The following is a 27,215-nucleotide window of genomic DNA, read 5'->3' as shown; positions in this document are numbered from 1 at the left end:
GTGTGACTCAGTGCAGTCTTTGGTGAACTTGCATAATCGGGTTGGGGGGGTGTGGGGGTGGTGTTATTAGATAGATTTTTTATCCTCGCCTTTCCTCGCCTTTTGTTGTTAGTTTTCTAAGTATGTTGGCTGCGGGTAGGATTTGTTTGCTGTGAGATCAATGCATTATTAAAAGAAGAAAATCAATGGCAGACTCGAAGCCTTAAAAAAAATTTCTTACATCCAGACAGAGCGTCGACATAATTACACGCCGTTCTCAAAGGGGAGCGAGAATCTCGTGAGCTGCAGGAATTGTTCTGGACGGAGACGTTGGCCTGACACATGCTGTGATTTCTCTTTGTGCTCCTCGAATCACTATCACGCTAGTGTTTGTTTAATGTTATCTCAACACCAGCGGTTTATAAAAGTGAAACATATAACGGAGCGAAAAATATAATCAGCAGCGGAATGGTGGAAACCTTCTTCATCAATCTGACACAGCCTCAGATCTTTTGCAGACAGGAACAAGTTTTCTTCAAGGATGGCCCTCTATTTGGCTCCATCAATCTTATCCTCAGCCCTGTGAAAACCGGTGCAGGCATTGACCTGACGAAAAGCACCTCCGTGAAACAATGCTACCACAACCATGCCTCACTGTGGGACTGATGATCTCAGGGTGATGAGCAGTGTTGGATTTCTGCCAAACGTAGCACCTTGTGCCAAGGCCAGAAAGGTAGTTTTTGCAGACCGGATAACATTTTTGCACATGTTTTCTGAGTCTCCGAACGACATTTCATATGGTTTTGTTCAACAGTGTCGTTCCTCTCTCAGGTTTGTGGACCGTGTAGGCTTTGATTTCTCTGTGAGCAGGTTCTCCCATCTGAGCTATGGATTTCTCTCCAGCTCCTTTAGAGTTACTTTTGGACTTATGCTGCTTCTCTGAATTATAGCTCTTTCCATGGTCACTAAATTTTGGTGCTGCCTCCCCTAGGCAGAGTCATGGTTGTTCCAATTTTTTAAACTCGTTTTGCTCATTAGTCTTCATGATGCTGTTTGTTAAAGGTCTGTTTTTGTAACAAAGTCTGGGCTCTTCCAAGAACATGTGTATTTATATTTAAATATTAAGGGGTTGGAAACTTATGCAAGGAATTGTATGTACACCCAAACACTGCAGTTCATTAGCATGCAATTCAAGACCCGACGCTATTGATGTTCCATTAAGCCCAATTAAATCGGACTGCTGCTCTGAAAACCAGTGAGTGATTACATAATGGAGTTTTGATTGGTTCACAAACAGCTTTACAACTAATGAAGCAAAAATAAGAGATCTACAAGGAATCAGGTGGAGGAAAACAGCGACAGCTCACAAAATAGCTTAATGTAGAGGCGAAATGCATCTCTTGTAGGTTGTAGATGAACCTACTATAAATTATAGGACAAACATGGATAAAACCAACAAAGTATTCTTACAGTGAAGTAACATTAACTGACTGAACATAACCCCAGTTCAGTGGAGTTCATCGTTTTTGTTATGGCCTTTTGACAGTGTTTTCAATGGCATTTCCAGAGGACAAACAAGAGGGGGCGCTGTGTGACAAAAATCGAGTAATGGACTCAGCAAAGGCAGCAAAGCGTTTTATTACAGTCAGCAAAAATAATTTAAAGACAAGGGGGGCTCTAATGGGTCATTATTTGGACCATTAAAGATTCATTTTGTGTATGTTCAGAGTCAGCAGTGTTTACCTCAAATGTATGAGGTTAAAGGTTTTTATGGGACACAGCCCCAATTGAGGCGAAGGGATTAGTGCATAAACATACGCTTACATTGAAAGATTTATGACACAACAGCAAGATGAGGTGCAGAGATTTAAGGATAAGGTTTAATGGTTGAGTACTGTTTAAAGGTTTAGGTCAAGATGATGAGTTTAAGGATATGATTTGGTTTGGTTGAGAGAATATGGCCAGGTGAGATGATACTCGGTGAAGTGTAAAAGTGCTGGTCTAGATTTACTCTAAACAAATGAGACTGACACACATTTGTAGAAGTTGAGAGATTTGAGATACAACAATGGAATGGTTTGGTGTGAAAGTATTAACTGAGGTTAAGGAGGAGGAGGCACCAAAGTGGTTGAGGGACCAGAATGCAAACATGAAGAGTGCTTGAGGTCTAAATGGAAAACTGGACAGACCAGGTGAGGTTAAAAGGTTTTGGATACAACCGGCACATGAGGATGACAGTTCGCTGAGGCTGAGAGGATCAGACTGGAAGGAAATTAGATGATGCTAATTAGCAGTTGCTAGAATGCATCCAACATTTAATGAGGTTGAGAGGTTTGCTAATAGACCTAGCAGCTAAGGTTAAATGAAATAACGTACAAACATTAGGTAGGTTGAGGAGTTTAAGAAGGTTTGAGGGTTTACAGAGTCAGAAAGGCTGAGAAGAATGTGATACTCTTACTAGATAAGGTTTGCAGGGTGCCAACATTAGGTGAAGCGAGGTGGTCTGGGATACGTGGTATATATAAATAGGAGGTAAAATTAAGAGCTTTAGTGTTTGAGTGAGAGTTTTAGCGTTTCTAAGCATAGCAAAGTATGAAATATCTTAGTAGAAATCACCATTTGTGTATCAATTTTGGTCAAGGCTAACCTAGAAACCTACTCGAATTACATGTTGAGGTATTCACATTATTTGGGAAAAACATGCGTCAAACCCTGCGTGATCCTTGTTAACCTGAGGATTTCCATGCTAGCTTAACAAACGAGAGGAAAAGATCGACACAGCCACATAATAATAACCAAAAGGGGGGACAAAATGGCGACTAATCGGGATGACAAATACATTGCTGTATATACATATATTACATATACACTATATTGCCTTAATTTCACAGACACCTGGTCTTACTTTCGGTATGTGCTTTTTGAGCATTCCAAATTTTGTCCCAATTTGCTCTTATAATTCTTTCTACTCTTCTGGGACTAGATTTTGGAGTGTGCTTTTGTAGATTTGGGCTCATTCAGTCAGGTTCTGATGTGGGTGAGGTGAGGAGGTCTGGAGTGCAGTCAGTGCTCCAATTCATCCCAATAGGGTTGAGGTCAGAGCTCAGGAGATCTTTAACTCCAACACGTGCAAAGCATATCTTTATGGTGCACATCTGCATCGTCATGCTGAAACGGGTTCGGGTCTCCTAGTTCTAACGAAGGAAAAACCTCACGCTGCCACATACAAAGACACAATTGTACAATTGTGCGACTTTAGTTTTTGATAACAGTTTTGGGAAAGAACCACATATGATATATGAATACTTTGTATATTGTACGCCATTTTGAATTCCAGGTGAAAGGTGTGTAAAGGTTAAGTGGTGTGGGCGGAGCTAGGTTCACCCCCCCCCTAATTATTTGTATGTATTTATTTATTTGAGAAGGTGGGCGGGAAAATCCTCCCGCGCTTTGTGCTCATTGGCTCGTTGCTGGCTCGCGCTTGTTAGCCCCGCCCCCTGGACCGTCCGCAGAGGAGCAACAGCTTCTCTGCGCGCGAGGATGCCGAACACGTAGCTCTACACTGTAACAGCTGCGCGCGCGTGGACACACATTGAGAGAGAGAGAGAGAGAGAGAGAGAGAGAGGGAGAGACGGATAGAGAGAGGAAGAAAAGAGATGCTTTGCGGATTACTGGGCTCCGGATATGGACGTGTTATTCATTTAAAGGTGTTTTTTTTCTTCCCTCACTCAAATTGTCGTTGTGGAGTTTTTTCCCGGCTCTCGTGATGCTCCTGGCTTCATGAGCATGGATTATTTGGTGTTTTTGTGCAGCGTTTTGCTGCCCGTAATATCTGCTGTTGAAGGTAAGAACCTTTGTTCAGAGATAAATAAAACCCAAATGAAACAATATCCTTTTTATTTTCATTAATAATTCCTCTGTGAATGAATGAGAGGAGTCTGTGAGGGTTTTTCAGTACCGGAATGCCGATATGAAGGTGCACCAGACCCTCCCCATTACACCAAACCTGACTCCGAAGTTTGGCTTTAATTACAAAAAAACCTCCAATTCACATTGCTAATAATATAATAAAGATTAAAAAAATTGGTGTCCTATTGGTGTCTTCAGCCAGTGTGTGTGTGTGTGTTTCCTCTCAATGTGGCACAATAGGATCTCTGTGCAATGCAGTGATTACATGTTTGGGGTGTTCAATACCATGGCTTTGTTCCAAACCCGAACCCAAATGCATCATTAAGCACACACATACACACCACACACACACACACAACAACCCATATGCGTATGCATGCGTGTGTGTGTGATGATCTTGTGTACATGTTGAACGCCTGCATGACTGCCGGGTCAAACCCGGTGACTGCTTCGCCAAAGGTGCAGGAGCAGGACGGCTCACCTCTTCAGGTCACGCCCGAGAACCTGACCGGACGTCGCCTCGGCACGTCTCGTCCGTAGAAGTGATAGATACGGATGGACGGAGCGGTGCGTCCGAAACGACGTACGAGACGTCCCTGCCTCCTTAGAGAAAAGGGCGCTGGTTGGTGGTTCAAACACGACTTTCATACGAGACTCAAAGGCTTCACCGGGACTCTTCTCAGTGTCCGTAATCTTTTTTGAGGTCCCGTTTATACACACACCTTGAGAATTCTCCTCCACGTTCGGCTTCAGTGATCTTTGATCCGACACAAGAATCGCTCACCTCATCCTAAACTGGTGCTGGTTTCGATTCCTCATCAGTTTTGGTGTCATCGGCAATCGATGCCGAATGTGTGTGTGTGTGTGTGTGTAAGTGTGAGAGTGTGTGAGAAACCAAGGCCAGGCTGTCACGCCAGCTTTCTAACAGAGCGCATTAGTTATACATCCCACGGAGGTCAAGTGGGCACCGTTTTCCGCCTGTGACAGAAGTGTGTGAAAACAGCGTCTCTCGGTCCCCCGAGTCGACTCGGCCCATCTGCCTTCGGGCCGCCGTTGGTGTTTGCCTGGAATGCGCATTAGAACAGCATGTATTACCTTTAAAATTAAAAAAAGGTTTGATGCGATCAAATTGTCGAAAGGTAAACACATTTTACATTTATTTCTATCTTCCAGGGATATTTGTCACAGTGTCAGGGCTTTGTAACGGTTGTTTTTCCACCACGAGAAAGTGTTTTTTTGTGAAAAGTAAACCACGAGGTGCTGCTTATCGTTTTTTTTTAATCGACCTGGTATCCAGTAATGCCAGGAACTGTTGTGATATATATTTGTTTTAATTGTTGAACGTTTTATTTTGAATATAATCACGGATCATAAATTGTCAACAGCCAACTAATCAGCACAAGGGAAAATTCTGTTTTCCCATCAATCACTGTGATTCAGCGATTTGCATGAGTTTTTTGGATTATAAACTATAAGCGTAATTTATGGAATTAATATTAGAATTGGACTGATCTAATACGCTTCAGGGGAAAATACGGCAAGTCGTGGAATACAGGTCGTCCCCGATTTACGATGGAGAAGCATTACAACGAGACCATCGTAACATGAAAATAACGCAAGTCAAAACATGACCTAACCTATCCGGGGGTCTTAAAGAATGAAGATCGGTATAGGGTAGTATACTGTTATTTCTTAATAATAAAGAAAATTACAATATCATAATGTATAAACTTTATAGTGTATACGTATTTGGCAAATAAATGAAATGCAATTCGGCTTTAAAACGGCAAAAGTAAGGCATTACAGGAGATGGGTAGACCCTGGCAGTGTCCCAACGAATCATCCAAAAATTAAAATGCTGCGCAAAAATGTAAATAATAATTTTGTATTGATAGCTATAGTAAGATAGAAAAATTTGTAGGCCAAACATTGTAACTCGAGGACTACCTGTATTCACATAATTTCATTAATCATAATTTAGTATGGGGTCTCTAGCTAATGTATGACATCCAGCTATAGATAATGAATAATAACGCTATTACTATTTTAATACAATGTTTTGGTTTTTCTACGTGCATTGCTACAATAATATAATATGAATCTTTCCGAATTGTCAAAACCTATACGAAAGCTGATACACAAGTTATGTGAAACCTCACATGTCAGCCAAAAGTTCACAAGGTACGAGTCGTGTCACCGGCATCATACGTCGTTTCCTTTCATTCCAAACATTAGGCTCGTAGAAAATCGCAGGCGCCATTCTCAGGAGCGTCCGCAAGAAGCATCGTCGGGGAAAATGAAAAAAGAAAACGGCCATTGACAACTAGATTCTTCAGTCGAGTGCAAGCAAAGGCTCGATTTCAAAGGCGGCTCCAGAAAAGCGCCGGCGTGGTCATAAGGAATTGATCAAAGCTTCAGAACGACTTCCCTCTAATTATAATGAATATTTCACACAGTGAGATGCTCTTAAATTCACCCTGTTCCCCTCTGTAATTTACACACCAATGAAACGGGCCGCTGCAATATGCATAAACAGTGCAAGAATGCGCGTGTGTGTGTGTGTGTGTGTGTTTGCACGTCCATGCACAAGTGTATATGTGTGTGTGTTTTGACACAGGCTGAACTGTATTTTCTGGAGACCAAATCGGCTAAGTTGACGTTCTGCTCTGAATATTTCATGCAGGAGCTCGCAGATGTGAGAGCGGCGCTAATTTGAAGCGAGCGCTCAGCCTCATTGAGCGGCGCCTCAACAAAGTGAATAAAACATTAGCATGTGCGCTAGCCACGCGCGCCCCGGCTAGTTTTGCTTCACTGATTGGAGTATATTTAGAGGACAGTAAATGCCCCGGGGGTTGCCGCATGCCTCTGTACGGGCAACGCAACAGGGCCTTATTTCATCTGAGCCACAGGCTTTTGCTGCCGAGGACAGATAAACGAAGGCAGCGTTATCTATTCGCCGACACAAAAATAGTGATTAGGCATGCAGCAGATAGTGCAGAGAGAGAAAGACTGAGAGAATGCTAATCCGTGATGAGCTCAGGTTTGGAAGGGGACACGAGGGCCTGGATGCATGCAACGTTTCATTATGCTCGGATAAATTCGCTTACTGATTATCTTCGGCTTACAGAGACACTTATGGACAGCAAGTGGGCCACAACCGAGCTAGCATGGACCACCTATCCAGAAAGCGGGGTGAGTATACTGTCTGTCTATAGCAGCCTATTTGCACCCTCATACTTGTAGACAAAGGACAAAAGAAAACCAGGATCCATGGATGAAAAGGTTTCTCCCTAAGGCAACTTCCGTTTATGAAACAATCTCAATCCTTTTTCCCTCCTACATTCGAAACACACCGCCGTATGACCGTTAAGGGAATTAAGCGCCACATATCCTGACCTTAAGCTTGACAGACCTCTTCCTACTAGCCAAACTCCCCCCCTCCACTCCTTCCCACCCAGCTCCCGTAGTACGATTTGTCTTTGGACTCTGCATGCAGAGTCAGTCAATGGAAACGATGGGTTGCCATGGCAACAATCTTAAGCGGTCCGGTCCTTTCTGCTGGCTGGCGCTCGTTGTCTGGCATGTCGAAACCCATACATCATTATAAGTAATGCGCTCCCGCGCGCCCCGAGATAAACACATGCTTTCCCCCTCGCCGCGCCGCTTCTTAATTGTGTAGCGCGAAGTTCTCCGACCCAAATGTCACCTTGGAAAATGGATTACATTTACAAAGAATTCACTCAGATGTTTTTTTTTTTTTTTTTTTATGGAGAGCATTACGTCTGATACGAAGCTCAAAAGAATGCCCCGAATCAACCTGTAGATCTTTTTTAGAGATGATGAGAGCCAGACTGCACATATTTACCTCAGTCCTCACTTGCCCAACTAAATAACTAGTATCCCCTCAGGCAGCCTTCATACGATTTTACTCACTCTGTCATCGCACCTTTCAGTTTGCTCCTAACACTCGCTGTGTTCACTCAGTGGGAAGAGGTCAGCGGCTACGATGACTCCATGAACCCCATCAGGACGTACCAGGTGTGTAACGTCCTGGAGCCCAACCAGAACAACTGGCTCCGGACAGATTACATCCCACGCAGAGGGGTTCTGCGTGTCTACGTCGAACTCAAATTCTCTGTGCGCGATTGTGCTAGCATTCCCAACATCCCCGGCTCCTGCAAGGAGACTTTCAACCTGTTTTATTATGAGTCCGACGGAGACACGGCCACGGCGACCAGCCCACCGTGGCGGGAGAATCCCTACGTGAAGGTCAGTTGAGAACGGGGTGTCCAGAGAAATGTGGGGTGAAGACTTTGAGAGGGGGGGTTAAATGTTAAACTTAAGGGGGCCGTATTGTGAAATTGTAAAAAATAAATACCTTAGATGATGTCAAAAATACAAGTTTGGACCAAGTTTACATTTGAGAAAAAAAACAGAGGGTATAAAGGAGAATGTCAAACAGTTTACAGTTCCTTCATCGGCAAGTCTTTTTTTTACATCTGACCCCTTTGCTTCCAGGTGGACACTATTGCCCCTGACGAGAGTTTCTCTCTGCTAGAGTCAGGGATTGTCAACACAAAATTACGCAGCTTTGGCCCCCTTTCCAAAGCTGGATTCTACCTCGCCTTCCAGGACTTGGGCGCTTGCATGTCCCTGATCTCTGCACGGGTTTTTTTCAAGAAGTGCTCTACTACCATCGCCAGCTTCGCGGTTTTCCCCGAAACGGCGACAGGTGCAGAAGCCACCTCGCTGGTCATTGCCACTGGCGCATGCGTGCCGAATGCTGCCGAGGTCTCGGTCCCTCTTAAGCTCTACTGCAATGGGGATGGCGAGTGGATGGTTCCCGTGGGATCCTGCACCTGCATGCCGGGCTTTGAGCCAGCCAAGAAAGACACCCAGTGTCAGGGTAAGTGGGGTTTATCAGGCCTTAAGTGGCTATTTCCAAGAGGTCTGTTTTGAGAATTTTCTGGCGCAATTTGAAACGCATAGATGCCAAGGTCGTAAGGTTTTATTTAAAGGGGCTTATTTTTTTTTTAGCACCGTGAGCGATGATTTCGAGGTCAGAAAGGGGCCTTTGGCTCCCTCCTCGGCACAGATACACTGAATTATCAGGTTTCTCAATGGCTTAAAAGGATTAAACACGGAAGAACTAATTGGACGGCGAAGTTGTTAGTCACAAGGCTTGCGGAACTCAAGAGCGCGGCTTTATCGTGAATTAGAATTCGAGTTTTGCTACGAATTAGAGGGACAGGCGGATTTGTAGAAGCTCTTTATGTCTGGAAGAATGTGAAGGATTGGCTACAGCTGGTGTGTGCACACTCCCGTGTCTCCTCCGAGCTGGAGCTCGCTGAACAGAGCGAGAGAAAAGCCGATCAGTAACGGGCGGAGGACTGCAGCAGCGTCAGAGAACAAAGCTTCCAGCGAGAGCCGCTCCTGACAGATCTGACAAGGTCCTAACAGAGCGATAGAGCGGAGACGGATGGTGCTGCCGAAAAAGAAAAGGGGGGGTTGCGCTAACCGGGAGCCAGCGAGAGAGGCCGAGTGAGCCAGAGACAGATAGTGGGGGATCTTAAAGGGACAAACAAATAAAAGCCAGGCAAAGACCTGGCTGAATGAAGCAGTGGTACAGGGGGGTGGGGGTTGAAAGTCGAGACATACCGGAGTAATAAGAAGCAACCTGCAGATGCAGTGGAAATCCACAGGGTTCAGAGTTCAGATGAGCTTCAGTCGCTTCCATATGGTCGCTCAAGGTTAAGGGCAAGCCTTAAAGGACTGATAGATGATTCCCCAAGGGGTCGTTGTACACCAGACCACCTCTTGGCCAAGAGCTGGGAAGGGTGAATGGTGTGGGGGCGGGTTATTTGTGCAGCCAGGATAGAGATGGGGTATTCATTTACTTGTATCAGGCTGTGCATCCTGTTGTTTCCATCACACACTCACTCTCACATATATTCTTTTCTCTTTTTGTATCTAACCTGTTCATTTTCTCTCTTTTTTCAATTTTATATGTGATTCTCCTACCCACCCTCTCTCTCTCTGTTTTGCAATTTTTCACATTCTGTTTCGCTAAAGCTCGCTCTCGAACGCATCTATCTTTTAAAATCCCTTCCCCTTATTGTTCTCCTCTGTCTCTCTTTAACTTTCGCACTCTCTCCCTGGCAGATCTATCCATGTACCTTTCCTATTTGCTGTTTCTCTCCCTCTCTCTTTTTCACAAAGACTCTTTCTGTCGATCTCTTTCTTTTTCTTTCATACTGTATCTCTTTTTGTATCTTTCCCCACCATATGCCTCTCTATCTATCTTTGTCTTTCTCCCCATATGTCTCTCCTTGTCTGTCCATTATCTTCCTCGACCCTTTCTCTCTCCCCCCTCATCCTTCCTACTTCACCCCGTACCTATCTGAATGCAGAGCACCGCGCCTGTTAAGGGGCCACTCGCTCGGATTTTCCACTTTCTTATTATCCTCACACTCTCTCCTTCAGTCAGGAACTAATATATATCATGGGTGGAATACTGAAGCAGGCCCGGCAGCCGAAGAGTAATTCAGTCGTCGCGCTGTGTAGAGCAATAACGCAGGCAGCTGGCATTCCAATGTGACTCTCTTCAAGCCATTTTTACATCGATTCCATTCAGAACGAGATGGAGGAGGGCGTGGTGTGCCCATGTCGCCTAACGCAAGGTTCAGCGGTTCATCCTGTAAAATCTCACAGCCAAGCATTGCTGTCCTCCTTTAAATGCCACGTCTGTGCCCTAAGAATTATCCTGCCGCATTTCTCATAGCATCCCTTTACAGTCTCTGTGGTTTAGCTAATGGTCAACCCTGTTGCAGAGTGATGAGGTAGCAGTGCTATTATTGTCCAGATTAAACAAGATCACCACTTAGGATAGTATTATAGATCAGATTGTATTTTGAGTATGTCCAAGATATTTCCAATATGTCCCAAAAATGCCTAATATGTCTAGTATGGTAAATATGCCCAAAAGTCTAGTATGTCCAAAATGTCCAAATTGCCAGCATACTTGCAGTATGTCCCTCAGTCTGAGGATTGTTTGTTTGGTATAATACAAAGAATGTTCAGTATATTCAACATGCTGGCATTTGTCGAAAGAATTTTTTTGATATGTCCAAAGTATTTAAGATGCCTAAGATACATCCAGCATGTTTAGTATTTCCAGAGTAAATCCAACATGTCTGACATGCCACATCTCAAATTCCAACTATGTGTTTTACCTGCAGGCAGACAGACAAAACATGTTGCTTTTGCTGACCTCCTTTCCCCCTACTTCTTCCTTTCTTTCCCTCTCAGCATGCACACCCGGCTCCTTCAAGTCCAAGCAGGGCGAAGGTTTCTGCACCCCGTGTCCACCTTTCAGCCGGGCCACGTCCTCGGCGTCCAGCGTGTGCCCGTGTCAGAGCGGCTACTATCGCGCTGACGGCGACTCTCCTGACTCGCCCTGCACCAGTGAGTCTCCTGTGTTTCCCTGCCTTGTTGAACATGTCTAATTTGCCTGATGACACCGAATAAAAAAAGCAATGAAGGCCACCTTCCTCGCCATTATCAAAGCGAATTCCGGAACCACTTAGCCTGCAGGCTAATTGCGCACACGAGCACGGATTGAATCAGCAAATATCGCACGCACTCACACGAGCGTCTGCGGAACACCCCAGCTCGATTATTTGCAGCGCCGTTTCTGAAAAGATTGTTATGAATGAAATTCGTCGTAGAGCACGCACTTAATATCAGTCAGGAAGAAATTCGGATTCAAATTTTTTTTTCCCCAAAGGCTCGTTTGGTTTTCTGTCTAACCGCAGCTTCTGCTTTTAATTACTTTGCATTGGAGCTCTCCGAGCGAGATCCATCGTTTCTCAAATCCGTCCTGTCAGACGAAGGCTCCTTCGAGGGGGCAAAGTTTTCGGAATGAATATGCACGAGCGGTTAAGGTGATTCGATCGAAGCGGCTCGGGATAAACACCCGCTTTTATCTGACCCTTTGAGTGATTCGATTTGATCTGGCGGAGGCAAGCGGCGTGAGCATTCACACGCCAGAGGTTCTGCTCGCATGTGAGTCAGGAGGCTGAGATCGTTGTAGCACAGCAAGGGGGCAAAAACTCACCCTGGAATAAAGGGGTAGTTGTAGATTGGTAACGAGAGGGGTAATACCTGAAGTGGGATAGATAGGTCTTTAATCGTTGTTTAAAGACTGCCGTTCGGATGTAGGGGAAGTTTTTCCCGCCACAAGTTTGTATGAGACATTGTTATAGGTGTTTTAGGGTGTAATAGCAGTTCACAATGTGACCAGGGGGAAATGAATGTTATAGTTGTAGTCGGAGTGGTCAGATTGTAGTAGATGTTGTTTTAGGTGTAAATAATTGTGATATGGCGGAAGTATAAGTAAAAGATTGTCACAGGTGTAAATGACGATAGACGGTTTTATGTTGTTGTAGATGTTGTACTGTGTGTTTTAAGGTTGTAGTAAGGTGTTGTAGTGGGTTGCAGTAGGTCACTGCTATACAGTAAGTACACTATGGGTAGCGGCTGTTGTGGCAGGTGTAAATCGTTGTAAGAGTGTATTAGGTGTTGTCAGATAGTAGTAGTAACACTTGTACTAGATTATAACAGACGCTGTTATTGGTTGCTAGGTTACGATCTTGTTGCAATCGTAACTCGGTTGTATTACGTGTAACAGAGCGTAGTAGGTGTATTAGACTGTATAATAAGTATAACGTGTAATGCACTCGTGATCGTGTCGCCTGGAATAGCAGCAGAAATCTCTTTTTGCCCTTGTTTTTTTTTTTCTTTTCGAAAACGATGATACGTTAATTACTCGCAGTACGGCTGCAAAGGGCTCAGACTTCCTCAAACCGGGGAGCAGATGGAGATAAAAGCAACGAAGTAGAGGGCCACAGGTTACCTGTAATACTTCATAATGAAATAATTAGCAACAACAGATATAATCACGCCGCAATAACCATCTGCTGCCTATTAATCTAGAAGACTCGCTTAATAGTAAGCGTTCAGCAGCGTATGTTTTAAAAAAATACTTTTTCTTTTTTTTTACACTACGAGCATCTTTACTGCCTGAAGTATGAGAGAGAGGTGAGGATAAAAAGAGGACCAGGGTTTGATATCTATTTTTTTTCTTTTTTATTGAACTGCAGTTGTTGAAAATAGAAACAGATTTTTTTTTTATCTTCATAGTGGTGGGCCAAATCGAATTATACTTGTAAGGTAGCTCGCAAGCTGTTTCAATAACGCCGGAAGGTTTGCACACTCCCGCTCTACTGTAACCTAATGTAATGCCGCATTATACGCGATTACACGGTGCAGCATCATGCTGCTCAATACTGCAACAGTCTGGCGTTATCCGAAACAACAAACTAAGAGGATTGAATGCGGGGGGACCTCTGGACGAGTTTGGAATTCGTGTCCAGCACCTTTCAGAAAAGAAACGGTTTTCGAGAATAATCGCCGCACAGGGAAAAAGGTTTACTGTGTCATAAAAAAGCAGACCCAACCTACAGTTAGGATCATGAAACATAACACCAGCAGCATGTATGTGTATGGGGGTGCGAATACTTTTAAATCTAAGCTTCGAAAAAACCTTTATACACTTTATATATCCCCATCATTTATGAAAGGGTGCCAATAATTGTGAATCCATCTCCGTTCACATTGAAAATAACCCAGTGACATTCATAAGCCGAGATTATTGGAATAAATCAACGTTTATTTATTTGGCTGTTCGAGTGGAAGCATAAAAAAAAGAGCTGCGATTATGAAACTCAATTCTCACGAATGTTTGTCCCGCAATTAAAAGCATCATCTAGGATTTTATATATATACACATTTTTTTTTTCTTTTGCAGGCTATGAGGTGTTGGGGAAGTAAATCATGTGCATATATGTATATCGTAGAGTTGCCAAGCCGTTTTGTTTAATTCACACTCCCAGCAGCGTATAGTAGCCGGGCAATATTTCAGCTTGTCTCAGCTCAGAGGAGGAAAAAGGAAGCAGGAGTTGAAGCACTTCTTAGAGCTGCTGAAAGGGTAATTACTAGAGTTGGCTTAAGGCAAAACTTTAATTAACGAAATCGATACACCGCTTTTCACATGATCTTTCACCCATCGGAGAAAAAATAGACTAACGCTAATATGATAATATGGATCGGAAACTTTTCGAGTTTGTCAAAAATAGTGACGGTTTACATGATGTGATTTTGGCTTTGTGGAAGAAGACTCCAGTACCAGAGAGAAAAAACGATGTCCTGGATGTAATTTAACACCGGATGTAACTGTAAATGGTTAAAAAGTACAATGTAGGTGAAATGGTTGGGAAGCTGGTGTGGTGTAAGAGTACTGAAACACTTGAGGACATGAAGATATATATATATATATATATATATATATAGTGGTGCAACGGATCACAAAACTTACAGTTCAGATCATGCTACGGTTTTTAGCGTGAAAATTTTTCGGAAAATTTTTCGGATTCGCAAAAAAGGGGGAGGAGACTGATATCATTTCCATTCATTACAAAAAAGTTACAGCAAAAAAAAAAAAACGCCTTTCATTCTGCCATCGTTAAAAATGTAAGATTAATCCGCAAGTTCATAAAATGAGCAATTATTCCACGGTTCATGCGCGTGCCGAACCGTGAGTCGTGAACCGTACAGATCGCAGATCAACTGCGCCATCGCACCACTAATATATACACACACATACAGAGAGCGATAGGGCGACAGTTAGCATGCATCTCAGTTTAAATAGAATATAATTCCTAAATAAATGACACAGGGTTCAGGCTTCCTGCCCGAGGCGATGCTGCACCGCTTCGGCTCTGAGCATCGTTAAAGCAGCACTCCGTCCAGTTCCATTTTCACCTGAACGTAACGTAAAGCGACGTTCCAGCAAAAAATGATATTTATGCGATTTTATATCTTCTCCTGAATGGAGTCAACCAGAAAAGACACGTGTCTGTTTTTTAACGCCAATGGGGTTTTCCAGCTTACTAAAATATGTGTATGAGTTTTTCAATTCGACACACAGAACATGACAACAGTCATAATGACAGCAGGACGAATGCACGGCAAGACGGAACACGAAAAAAGGTTTTTTTCTACCATAGGAAAGTGTTCAAGAACGTGTACAGCTGCTATAACGTGCGATCTGTCCTCAGCCGTCCCCTCAGCCCCTCTCAGCGTGATCTCCAGCATAAACGAGACGTCGGTGTCGCTGGAGTGGGCGGAGCCGCGCGACTCGGGCGGCCGATCCGATCTCGTGTACAACGTGGTGTGCAAGAAGTGCGAGCACGGCGCCTGCGTGCGCTGCGACGACAACGTAGAAGTCGCGCCGCGCCGCCTGGGCCTCGCCGAGAGGCACGCGGCCGTCAGGAACCTGCAGGCTCACACGCACTACAGCTTCGAGATCCAGGCCGTGAACGGCGTGTCACCCAAGAGCCCCGTCTCGCCGCGCTACGCCACCGTCAACATCACCACCAATCAGGCGGGTGAGGACCGCACTGCTTACAGTACATATCGACTCTCCGAGTGTCGCCGTGGCCTGGTGCATTTTCTGATGACATCATCTCATCGCACCTCTTTACACTATTCCCATAAGAGCATTTGGCAAAAACACACAGCGATAAACTTTGCATAATTTTAATTGCAGCCACTTTGGGTCCTGGAACGCTGATTATTGTGTTTTCTTATACCTCTCCCTCTCTTTCTCTCTTATTTTCTGTAGCACCTTCTGCTGTACCCACGGTGCACCTCATGCGCTCCACAGCGAGCACCCTCAGCCTCTCCTGGCTGCCTCCAGAGAGACCCAACGGCGTCATCTTAGATTACGAGATAAAGTACCAGGAGCCGGTAAGAAAGACACACCGGAGACTTGGTCACGAACCCTTTTAGAAAATTCAATAATGCATATTGTTTTGTTTACATTTTTTATTAGCAGTTGTAACTGTAACTACCTAAGGTTGATGAAGATATGCTTTACCATTGGTTGGAATGGAAGATCTCCACCCTGTTGAACACCTTCAGGGTGAATGTGAACTCCTCTTGTGTTCTTTTCTTTCAGGTTCAATTTTCAATCCTCTGAGACTTCAAAATGCATCATCATATTATAATCATAATCTATACCACTTTAATTACTAGTGCTACTTCAATGAGCCCCATTAAGGAGCTGCAGAAAAAAAGATAAACTTGTTGTGTGTGCCCGAGTATTCAGTAAAAACTTTCACAAAGCTCAGCTGCACCAGGATTTTTTTTGTTTGTATGTTTTTTCCCCCGTCATCCTGCGAGACCATTAAAATGTCATCTTCTCCCTCTTATTATTATCACTATTTTTATTATTATTAAGGCGCCGCCGAACATCTCCAAGTGTCCATACAATGGCTGAGGCTTGTGCTCCGGGCCCAGTTTCGTGGGATGTGTGAAAACCCAATTGCCCCCTTGGGTATAAATAAAGTTAATTAAAAAAATTAAAAATGGGGCGAACAGATGGTGTGTGCTCACAGCCAAACAGTTAACACCCAAAGTGCTGGATAATGTTTTTTTATGTTTTTTTTTTTCCTTTTATTTTGGACCTCCGTTCGCTTTTAGCAGAGCTGTGACAGATGTGCCGTGTTCACCCTTAACCTTAAAACATAAATTTTTTTCGTTTAAAGTCCAAGGGAACGACGACGGGTGATCGCTTTCCTTCTAATTAGGTTAACGGCGTTCTTGTGGGTGCGAGTCGCCGCTAAACGATTATTCGCGGGTGAAGTACCTGTGGCCTTGGCCAAATGTACGTTCACCAATCACAAGGATATACTTGAGTTTCGCATCGAGGAAAGTCAAGTATCTTTTTCATATAGTCTTAGGCCACACCCACATTTAATGGCGTTTCACATTACATCTTTTTTTTTTTTACTTTAAACCATTTCTGGATTTGTAAATGTCAAGGTTGCCAAACCTTGCGCTTGTCCATTGTTCTGTATTTGTGATGATTTACAAATTACTAGTATTTTTTTTTTTGGCATTGGCAGTCACAAATTTTGGTAGCTTGGGGCTGACGAGGACTTGGCAACCCATCTGTTTTAAATGGTGCAGTGGAAATACAAAAAGCCCTGATCAATAATCCATTGTTTATTGTTTAGATACTTTCGCTTATGTGTGTGTGTGTGTGTGTGTGTGTGTGTGTGTGTGTGTGTGTGTGTGTGTGTGAGACAGGGTGAATCTTTCTCCCACACGGTCACCGCTCAGACCAGCTCAGCAAGAGTGGAGGGGCTGAACATAGGAACGGTGTACACGGTGCAGGTTCGAGCGCGCACCGTGGCCGGCTACGGCAGCTACAGCCACCCGGTGGACTACAGCACCAGCCTCCATGGTGCGTTCTTACACCTCGGACTGGATGTCGAATTGTATTTTAATAAAATACATAAATAAATGGTTTTCTTTTATGTGCATCCCGGATGGAAACATTTGTTTTTAGCACACAGGCAATAGTGATTTCACATCCCCCCAAAAAATATATTTTCCCATGCAGACGATCCGGAGCACTCGGTGCAGGACCAGCTGCCCCTGATCATTGGCTCGGCTTTGGCTGGCTTCGTTGTCATCGTGGCCACGGTGGTCATCGCTGTCCTCTGTCTCAGGTGAGCAAGACCAGGCAAACCCCTTACCCTGGCTTTTTTTTTGGAACTCTGTGCTGCAACTAGTGAAATAAATGCAGACTGCGCCTCCGACTCTCCCGCAATAAGCAATATATTTCGACGTGTCTGGTATTTTTTTTTTTTACAATTTTTTAAAAGAATCTGCAAAAAAAAAAAAAAAGATGTCCATTTTGCAGAAGTTCTGTCCATCGTCAGCTCGAGAACACTGAGTTAATGCCGAGTTGACAGTTTGCAGAGAGTGCAGTCTGTGTTCTTTCCAAATTGTATCCCCATCATTCCTGCTCCCCTTTTCTCTTTCTCTGTGCATATGTGTGTGTGTGTGTGGGTGTGTGTGTGTGTTGCTGTGGCCTTGTGCAGGATGTCATTCTTCTTCACATTTCCATTGGAGATTAGATGCTAATTAGAGGCAGCTTTTATTGTCAGGAGACACCCAACAATCTAGGAGATTGGGGGCATTAGGAGACGGCGCATTCCGTCAAAACCGTCCCCTCCCTTTTATTCGCTAATGCAAAGTTAGCAAAACAAAAGCAGCCTAACAAGATGAATTTCCAGACCCATGCGTGGAGAGCCCGGCCTCCTACACGGAGGCCTTCGCAGGCTCGAGGTCCACGGCCCGCAACCCGTGTCCGACTCACTCCAACCATGTAATGGCGCAATTACATCTGCGCTGGAAAATGAGGCAATCTCGAAACCGGCATGCTCATTGTTCTGGTGATTCAGAACTCCCGTTGCAGCAGCGTGAAATCAATGGCGAACGGTTCCACACGGCGTGCTCATTAGAAGGCAATGTTGTACGTGATCACACTGTGAACGCTCTCTGCTCTGCTTTTCAGGAGACAGCGCACCGGTTCCGAGCTGGAGTACACCGAGAAACTGCAGCAGTACGGTGAGTGGAGCTGGTTTTAGCATCGGCAGTCTGGCAGTCCCTGATTCACAGTGTTCAATCGATCCCCTCCTGTATTATTTATTTTTTTCTCGCAGTGTCCCCCGGTGTGAAAGTCTACATCGACCCTTTTACTTACGAAGACCCCAACGAGGCGGTGCACGAGTTCGCCAGAGAGATCGACATCTCCTGTGTGAAGATCGAGGAAGTCATCGGAGCAGGTAAACAAAGTCGTAAAAAAGAGACAGAGCGGTCAGGTGAAACATCGTGGGCGCCAGCAGAAACACTTCTAACCCAAGCGTGCACCAGAAGCTGCACACCGCTTTTTTTTTTTCTTGAGGCCACATCTGCTCATTCAGCCCATAATGCATTGCATGAAAGCATGCTCAGTTCCCTTTCTCTGACAGGAGTAGATCCTGATGTGGCCTCCTGCTGTCATAGTTGACATCTTGTGTGTTCCAAGATCTTCTCACAGCTCAAATCATTATTCCTTCTTTCTCTCACCACTTCTCTGTCAATTCGTTCCTCCAGGGGAGTTCGGAGAGGTGTGTCGTGGGAGGCTGAAGCAGCCTGGCAGGAAGGAATCTGCCGTGGCAATCAAGACTCTGAAAGCTGGGTACACAGAACGCCAGAGACGCGACTTCCTTGCCGAGGCGAGCATCATGGGCCAGTTTGACCACCCCAACGTCATCCACCTGGAGGGGGTGTTGACCAGGAGCTGTCCAGTGCTGATAGTTACTGAGTTCATGGAGAACGGAGCTTTGGACTCCTTCCTCAGGGTGAGTCTTTGGTCGAAACAGAACTTTCCAGAACCCTGTTGTTTTCTAGAATGTTCTTTCCGTACAAACCAGGATCTAGTTTCTAAAGCCGGGGCACTGTAATTTTAGGATGTTGACAGGAGAGCTTGCTAAGCCTCGACCATTAGAGAGGTTTCTTCCCCAGAAACCTTACAACTCGGTTCCTCAGTGTTCTGCCATGACAGCAGGAACCCCACATCCCCCCTGTGATAAACTACAATGGATAAACGAGCTTCCAGGAAAACACTTTACTCAATGACCATCTAGCACATGAGTCAACCTTGGACTTAAGGAACCGGCTGTCTCTTAAGTCATCTTCTAATAGAACTGATTGTACCATCCTTACCTCAGGACACCCCACACAAATACACACACACTGCTTCATCTGCCCACCGAAGTGAAATTCATGAATCATCAGCAACATGGCAGAATAACAAACTTGTGACTGAACAGCAAACGGTTACTGATCTAATCACGGTTCCTCTCTGAGAATCGATGTCACAGAGGTTTTCCCTATCAGCTGCCATTTCAACCAGATCCAAACTTTTCATAAATGACAGCTACATTATGCATGCGAGGATTAGCACAATGAAGGAGTCCTAGCCCGGAGCCTGCTTACCCATGTCGCTCGGTTATCTGGAAGTGGATTACACAATGCCGCGAGGGCAGCAGAGCAGAACCGTGGCGTAGATTAATCTGATTAGCCCACGAGCGGTGTGGCGTGATGCATCTGTAAACACTACTAGGTCCAGGAATGAGAACCGCACATTCCACCATATCGTCTTACAGCTGAGCATGGCATCAGTACTCCACTCGCAGCACGAGAAAGAAAACGCTAGAATAGTGTTAAGGCTTGTTTGCATACTATGCAGTGTATATGTAATACAGTTCACACCTAGAATGTATATGAGACTCTTTTATTCATCTGTAAAGCTATTTCAGGTTTTCTTATCACGTTATACTGTACTTGTATCATCTCGTACGTGACGGACGTTGTCTTTCCCGTTCCAGCTCAACGATGGTGGGTTCACGGTGACGCAGCTCGTGGGCATGCTGCGAGGCATAGCTGCCGGAATGAAGTACCTCTCTGACATGAACTACGTCCACAGAGACTTGGCAGCTCGCAATGTTCTCGTTAACAGCAACCTGGTGTGCAAAGTCTCCGACTTTGGTCTGTCTCGGTTTCTGGACGAGAACTCGTCCGACCCGACCTACACCAGCTCTCTGGTGGGTTTGTGTGAGCTTATTTTTAAGTCAATTTCTAAGAGCACACATCAATTATTTGGTCTAACATGTGCATGAACTACAACATCATACACAGGCCACACCTCCATCATTTGTGATCTACAAGGCATGTAGATCACATCTCTATCACTTGGTCTAACTGGTACTGAGAGAACCCTATGCCACACCTTAATCACTAATATTGACACTCCTTCACAAGTGACAGCATACTGGCATGCCATTTTCACGAGCTTAGCATGCGTACCGATTATCCTCTCTCTCTCTCTCTCTCTCTCTCTCTCTCTCTCTCTCACATTGCTGCTTGTGCCATAGTCAAATTTCTGCCAAATCAGCAAGCGCGCTGCGAGGAGGGAAGCCCGTGAGAAAGCATTCAGGCTCTTCTCTAATTAGGCATCTGGTGGGTTTGAAAACTGCCGTCAAACGGCTCATGTGGCGCGTGGGCGCGTTTCTCTCTCCACACACAGGGCGGAAAAATCCCGATCCGCTGGACGGCCCCCGAGGCCATCGCCTTCCGCAAGTTCACCACAGCCAGTGACGTGTGGAGCTACGGCATCGTCATGTGGGAGGTGATGTCGTTTGGAGAGCGACCCTACTGGGACATGAGCAACCAGGATGTGAGCGAGAAAAAAATGCCAGCACTTACACACGTGTACACACACACACACACACAGTGCACTTTCCATCCTTATCACTCTTACAGATGGAGTGTGTACGTAGACTTTGAGTGTCGCTCTGCAGGCACTGCCAAGCGAGGATTAAACCTGCGTGCGCTGTCTCTTTATCACATCGCTCAAAAAGCGCTAACGTGGCTAACCAATGGAGCAGAATCTCCCGGGAAGCCATCAGCAAAGTCTCATTTGTGTAATGCTAACTGGCCTTGACTAGCCATCGCTCATTATTAGCAACGTTAGCAACTTTGGCTTCTTAACCGTTTCAAAAGATTTCATACCAAATGACAAATGAGGTTTCACCTGCAGAAGGAAGCTCCAGGGAAATATATTATCTATAAATATGTATATTTTGTATTAATACCAGTATTAAGAAATAATAGTAGCAAAAACATAGGCCCCTTCTCTAATACTGACAAATGCTTAGACCATGCCCCCTCCTTAATACTGACATGCTTATAGACCACGCCTCGTTCCCTAATACTGACATGCTTATAGGCCACGCCCCTTCTCTAACACCGTCAAACTTATCGCCCATGTTTCTTCAGACTGTCAAACACATAGGCCACGCCTCTTCTCTAATACACACGTGCACAACATATATATTGTTTATATTCTAAAAATGAATTGACGTAGCGCTGACTAGTGAGCCGTTTTCGATCGTTTTAGAGGTTTTCACTGGTGTAACTGCGAATATTCCACATTTCATTGTATATAAGAATTTCTCACACAGTGCGACCTCTGTCGTAGGTGATGAATGCGGTGGAGCAGGACTACAGGCTCCCCCCGCCGATGGACTGCCCGGCCGTTCTCCATCAGCTGATGCTCGAGTGCTGGCTGAAGGAGCGAAACACGCGACCGCGCTTCGCCCACATCGTTAGCACGCTGGACAAACTGCTGCGCAACGCCGCCAGCCTCAAAACGCTAACCTCCGCACACTCAGGGTAAGTACATGTGCGTGTGTGTGTCTGTGTGAATTATTCCACCGTCCGTACTCTCAAAGCCGATTAGTCATCACACTTACACTCAGGCCTTTATGTAACACTGTTTTGTTTCATTTGTCTCAAAAAGGTCAGAAGTCTTAGGGGTGTGTTTACTAACAAGCGCGCCTAACCGACGTCAAACTCGGGATCTGGATCTCTTTTTTTTTTTTTTTTTTAAGCACCCAGTTTATCCGTCTGCTGGGAAAAGCGTAATGAAGCACCTCTTGTAATATATCAACACAGTAACTAAAAAAGAATTAGCGGCTTGTCATTCCGCACGCTTTTTCCTAGCGCTTCCGGAAAGAACACGAGATCTTTGTTTAGTAATCCACCCGTCGTGTGCCGCTGCTGTGAACGCATTCGAAAACGAGTTCTACAGAGTTTTACATATCTTCTCCTCAATACGCACCGCATACCCCTTAGCAGTGCAAGTCATCCAATGAGCAGTGTGTGTGTGTGTGTGTGAGTGACAAGTCAACCCCATGACTCACTACTTCAATCATTATAAACCCCCCCCTCCCCTCCACATTTCGAGTGCATCTCGCCCAAGTCATACCCTTTGATCCTGAAAAAAGCACAAATTTTCCAGGAAAAAACAACCAACGATTAGAAAACCAATGACACGCAAGATGATGTCATCAAAAAGCAAATAAGACAGACATGCCCGAAACATCCTATCATAAACAGAATAGAATACATAACCTACTTACTTTAACCGTATAATCATCTTTGTAGCCTTATTTTTATAATGTAATAATGATATAATATTTAATGTTATTGGATTTTACAAGATTTAAATAAAAAAAATCCAATATAGTATTGAATTCATTCTATTATATTATTAAATAAAGATATTTCATTATATATATATATATATTTTTTTTTGTTTGTTTGTTTGTTTTGTTTATTACATTTTTTTTCCATTTATACCCTGATCATAAATCATAAATAAATGCATTATGAAATAATTTTTATATATTTATTAAAATATATTTCCATTTATTTAATTATTTAAAAACAAATTTATCATAAAAAAAAAACATTTCCAATGTTTTTTTGTTTTTTTTTAATTCTTCCAAAACAAAGTGTCGCGGAAACAGGTGGATTCTCACGCCGCTTTTTTTCCCCCTTGATCCTTTTTCGCACACTGTTCCGTAACGGTGGTGGTGGTGGTGGTGGGTCGTTGGAGGGGACCTCAGCCTCGGCAGATGCAGCGAGCCTAATAAGGGAGACGGAGGAGAAACTAAGAGAGAGCAGCAGCTTTAATTGGGCCGCTAATGAGCTTTTTAATGCAGCGAGCGAGCCGAGCCGAGCGTAGCGTGTGCGCCGCCTGAGTGTGTAGGAGTGTGAGTGTGTGCGTGGGCGCAAAGGGCGACACTCTTGCATGGAGCCGCATGCCGATGATCCATTTATGATCGCATCTGTATGCGAGATCGGCGGCCCGTCTCTGCTGTTGACACGCCGTGATCCAATTTCCAGAGTCCGCAGCCTGCATGTGTGTGTGTGTGTGTGTGTGTATGTGTGTGTGTGTGTGTGAGACTGTTGTAAATTGATTGAAATAGCCTTCACTGCTCTTGTCATTTCTCCGGGTTAGCTGTTTTTTATGGTTCCTAAATGGCAAAGCCATTGGACAGTGACTTACGCTGAATTGATCTTCTCCCTCTCGGCTAGTTTTATTGGCGTGACCGTATGAAGATACAGCGTTGCTTTTTAATCTCTAGGCGACCGACGTTATGCAGGTATTTTTTTTTTTCGACCAGGATACGTAGCAAGGAGTCAAGCTGGACTTCTGATAAAGCAGGGTTTTTTGTTTTTTGTTTTTTAATTAGAAAAACATCGTAGCCGTGGCCTTAAACCAAATAGTTGAATTTAAGCAGCGATATAATGATGTACTGGAAACCTGGTTATTGCATCATAGAACGGATTTTTTTATACTTTCCCACCCCCGCGTATATTATAATTCTGCCATTTTCTCAGCTTCCTCTCTTATTCCCGTCATCAATAGCCTGAGCGGATATGATTCGGGTGCTGGAACTTTCTCGACTCGGTGGCGTGTGAGAATAGGAAAGGAATCAAGCCATCAACAATGGAGCGATATATAGATATCGTGTGATACCCCTGAGTTCCGCTACGATACAATTTGGATTCTTAAAACAAGTTCGTAAATTCTTTAAACAATTCACTGTTAATTAACCATTAAACAATTAACTAACGTTTCAGTTAAACAAATGAAAATTGTGGTGACTCGCACTCCAAAATCTAGTGAAACATCTTCCCAGAAGAGTGGAGGATATTATAACAGCAAATGTGGAACGGTATGTTCTAAGAGCACATACAGATCTTGTGTTTAGGTGTCCACAAACCTTTGCTTTAGCTAGCCAATCAGAATCCAGAATACAGCCCTTAACACAGACTCTGCATGGTTTTTATTGTCACAAAAAAAAAACACTTTTGACAATATTTTTTCCAAATTGTAACTGCTAGTTGTTTTTATTCCTTTATGTCTCACTCCATCTCTTTTCTCGTTCGTTTCTCCTCTTCAGGGATCTGTACCGTGTTGGCGGGACCCTGCCTGGCCACCAGAGGAAGAGTTTAGGCAGTGTGCAGGACATGAGACAAATGAGCCAAACTCTCCCCATCCGAGTCTAAAGCAAGTCTGAATGTGAAACCCTCCCCCTCACCCCCTTACTCCCTCACCCCCATCCCAAACCCCTGTTCTGAGGAGAAGTTCATCACTAATAACACCACGGGAGACTCCGAGATCGTAAAGAGCAGCATTACAGAAATCATGGAACTCCATCAAATCCTGGAGGAATGTCGGAGAACCTTTGGGCCTGGGCGTCCTAAAACGGGAATGTACTCCCAGGCTGAACGTGTGTGCGTGCGCATGTTGTGTAAATGAACTCGGATCGCATTCAATTCCTCTTTCTTTTTAATCCACTGGACGATTCTCTCGCGCAGCTCAAACCCGTGGTTTTTTTTTTTTTACTACTCAGGTTCAGTTTGCATGCATGCATGTTTAACAGCAAAAGTTTCGGATAAAAAAAAAAAAAAAAAAGGTAACTGTAACACGGCCGACGATGAATAAGAACCAGTAGAGGGGGGAAGCATCTGGTTCGCATGCTACCGGATTGCCTTTAGCTTTTCTGCATTATTAACGGTAGCGTTCTGGGTGTTCTCGTAATGAAATCCTTCCGAGTTTTTTCTTTTTTTCTTTTTCCCCCGGAGGCGAAACAGAGCAAAGAATTATAAGATAAACGAATAATATTTGACGTGAATTAAAGACTACGAATTAATATGCGAGCCCCGAAATAGAAATGAAAGGGTTCTCTGTCGGCCTGAGGACATTTTCGATCTTTTTTTTGTTTGTTTTCTTTCTCCGAGCCTTCTCTTTCTGATCTTCATATTGAAGAAAAGAAGGGCACAGAAGAAAAGAAAAGAAAATTTCCAAAGGAGGAAAAAACAACAAAAACAATCACGTAAGGAGGTTAAGGAACTTCATGAACCCTTTGAAGCCGAGCGAAGTCGACTCCTGCGTGACAACGGAAGCGTTTTTTTTTTTTTTTCACCTCTGTTGTATTTCGTCTTCCACGTTCCAGTATTACGATAAAACTCCTCATGGACTGTGATCTTAGAATTACTGTTAACTGTGACTAAGGAGGATGTTACGGAGTGTGTGTGTGCGTGCGCGTGTGTGCGTGTGTATACGGTATGTGTCCAAATGAGATTCATATGCATGCTAGATTTCAGAGCTCTGTGATTGATCATAATTCGTGAAGAGAAGCAACGCGTGGACTGACGCTTGGACGTCTAACGGCCGTTCCTATAAATATGCATAATTCTGTAAATAAAAAAACCACTCCTCATACAAGACTCGTATTTCGATCTGGTCGAATGCACCGCGACGGCCCGTGTGTTCCATTCCATTTTAAAGCTACATGACATCAGGAATCCCAGAGAAATGTACAGTTATCGCCGTATAATCACAGAGATTTACGACTGGTTTTTCCTTGCACTGTGTATAAGGCAAAAATCGGACGATCTCACGGAAAATGATTAACTCTTCCAGTTATCGCTTACATAGGCGCAATTATAAAAATGCGTGACCTTGTACGCAAGTCGCAACCACGCTAACCTCTTCCTTTCTTTAAAGTTGATGCTATTTTCTAAATCCGTCCGATTTGAACGTATGACGGATGATTTCTGTGGCAAATGCTCTCCTCCATCATTAAGGGGAGACTCTTCCTTTTTCACAGCAACCAGAGCACGAACCACACTCACCACCGCGCTTCATTCTGTTACGGAATAAATTCGGATCGGCAATGCTGCACAGGACCCGATCTCCAAAGTAGTGTGTTTTTGGATGTGAGGGAAGGAGAACCTTGTTATCTTACCGTACAGACACGTCCTTTTGTAGTTGTTGCTGCTGCTGTTCTTGATCTTCAATTTCAGAATATATATACGGCTGGATCTGATTGCCATATTTCATTTTTGTTCCTGTTATTTTTTTATAGCGATGTCACAGACACGCACATGCTCGCAACTCTGTAGCTCTGCCCACACCATGCCTCCAGAAGCGTTTAGATGTTCCTTTTATAAATCAGCTCAAACTAAAGACTGTGTTGTTTTGAAGGATGTAATATTTCTTCATAGGTACTCAAGATTAACACTAGTGTGTGTTACATTATATAGGCATATCATTATGACATTGGTCTCCCTTTTGCTGCCTAAACAGTCCAGACCCTTCGATCATTAACAGCATGAACTTTTTCAGCAATTTGAGCTACAGGAGGTCATCTGTTGGATCGGATCATGCGGACCAGCCTTTGCTCCCCACGTGTCAATTAGCCTCAGCCACCCACGACCTTGTCGCCGGTTCACTACTGTTCCTTCCTTGGAGCACTTTTGCTAGATACTGATCACTGCAGACCAGGAACACCACACAAGATCTGCAGATTCGGGGACCCAGTCGTCTAGACGTCACAATTTGTCCAACTCGCTCAAATCCTTGATTCCGCCCATTTTTCCTGCTTTAAACACGTCAACTTTGAGGGCAAAATGTTTACTTGCTGCCTATTAAATAAATCCACCCACGA

The 27,215-nt window shown here is 44.2% G+C and overlaps 1 protein-coding gene across 1 annotated transcript; it reads left to right on the top strand.

Annotated features, from left to right (window-relative positions):
* The first annotated feature begins 3,518 nt into the window (after window positions 1-3,518).
* On the top strand, window positions 3,519-25,987 carry ephb3a (eph receptor B3a). Its single transcript, XM_046852335.1, has 16 exons — window positions 3,519-3,823; window positions 7,016-7,080; window positions 7,873-8,157; window positions 8,407-8,794; window positions 11,197-11,352; window positions 15,066-15,395; window positions 15,632-15,756; window positions 17,101-17,257; window positions 17,417-17,525; window positions 18,377-18,429; window positions 18,525-18,647; window positions 18,958-19,205; window positions 20,235-20,450; window positions 20,933-21,082; window positions 21,887-22,080; window positions 24,663-25,987. The coding sequence occupies exons 1-16, from the start codon at window positions 3,760-3,762 to the stop codon at window positions 24,766-24,768; spliced, it is 2,769 nt and encodes a 922-aa protein (XP_046708291.1). The 5' UTR covers window positions 3,519-3,759; the 3' UTR covers window positions 24,769-25,987.
* The last annotated feature ends 1,228 nt before the right edge of the window (window positions 25,988-27,215 follow it).

The sequence above is a fragment of the Silurus meridionalis genome, chromosome 6 (genome assembly GCF_014805685.1).
Source record: "Silurus meridionalis isolate SWU-2019-XX chromosome 6, ASM1480568v1, whole genome shotgun sequence".
Taxonomy (NCBI): Eukaryota; Metazoa; Chordata; class Actinopteri; order Siluriformes; family Siluridae; genus Silurus; species Silurus meridionalis.
This window is presented reverse-complemented; position numbering and strand designations above follow the sequence as displayed.

Bases quoted from the DNA above. Each gene is read 5' to 3' on its own strand.
- ephb3a (XM_046852335.1), top strand. From the start codon at position 3,760: ATGAGCATGGATTATTTGGTGTTTTTGTGCAGCGTTTTGCTGCCCGTA. The intron at 3,824-7,015 runs GTAAGAACCTTT...TTCGGCTTACAG, and splicing joins CGTAATATCTGCTGTTGAAG to AGACACTTATGGACAGCAAG. The intron at 20,451-20,932 runs GTGGGTTTGTGT...CTCCACACACAG, and splicing joins CGACCTACACCAGCTCTCTG to GGCGGAAAAATCCCGATCCG.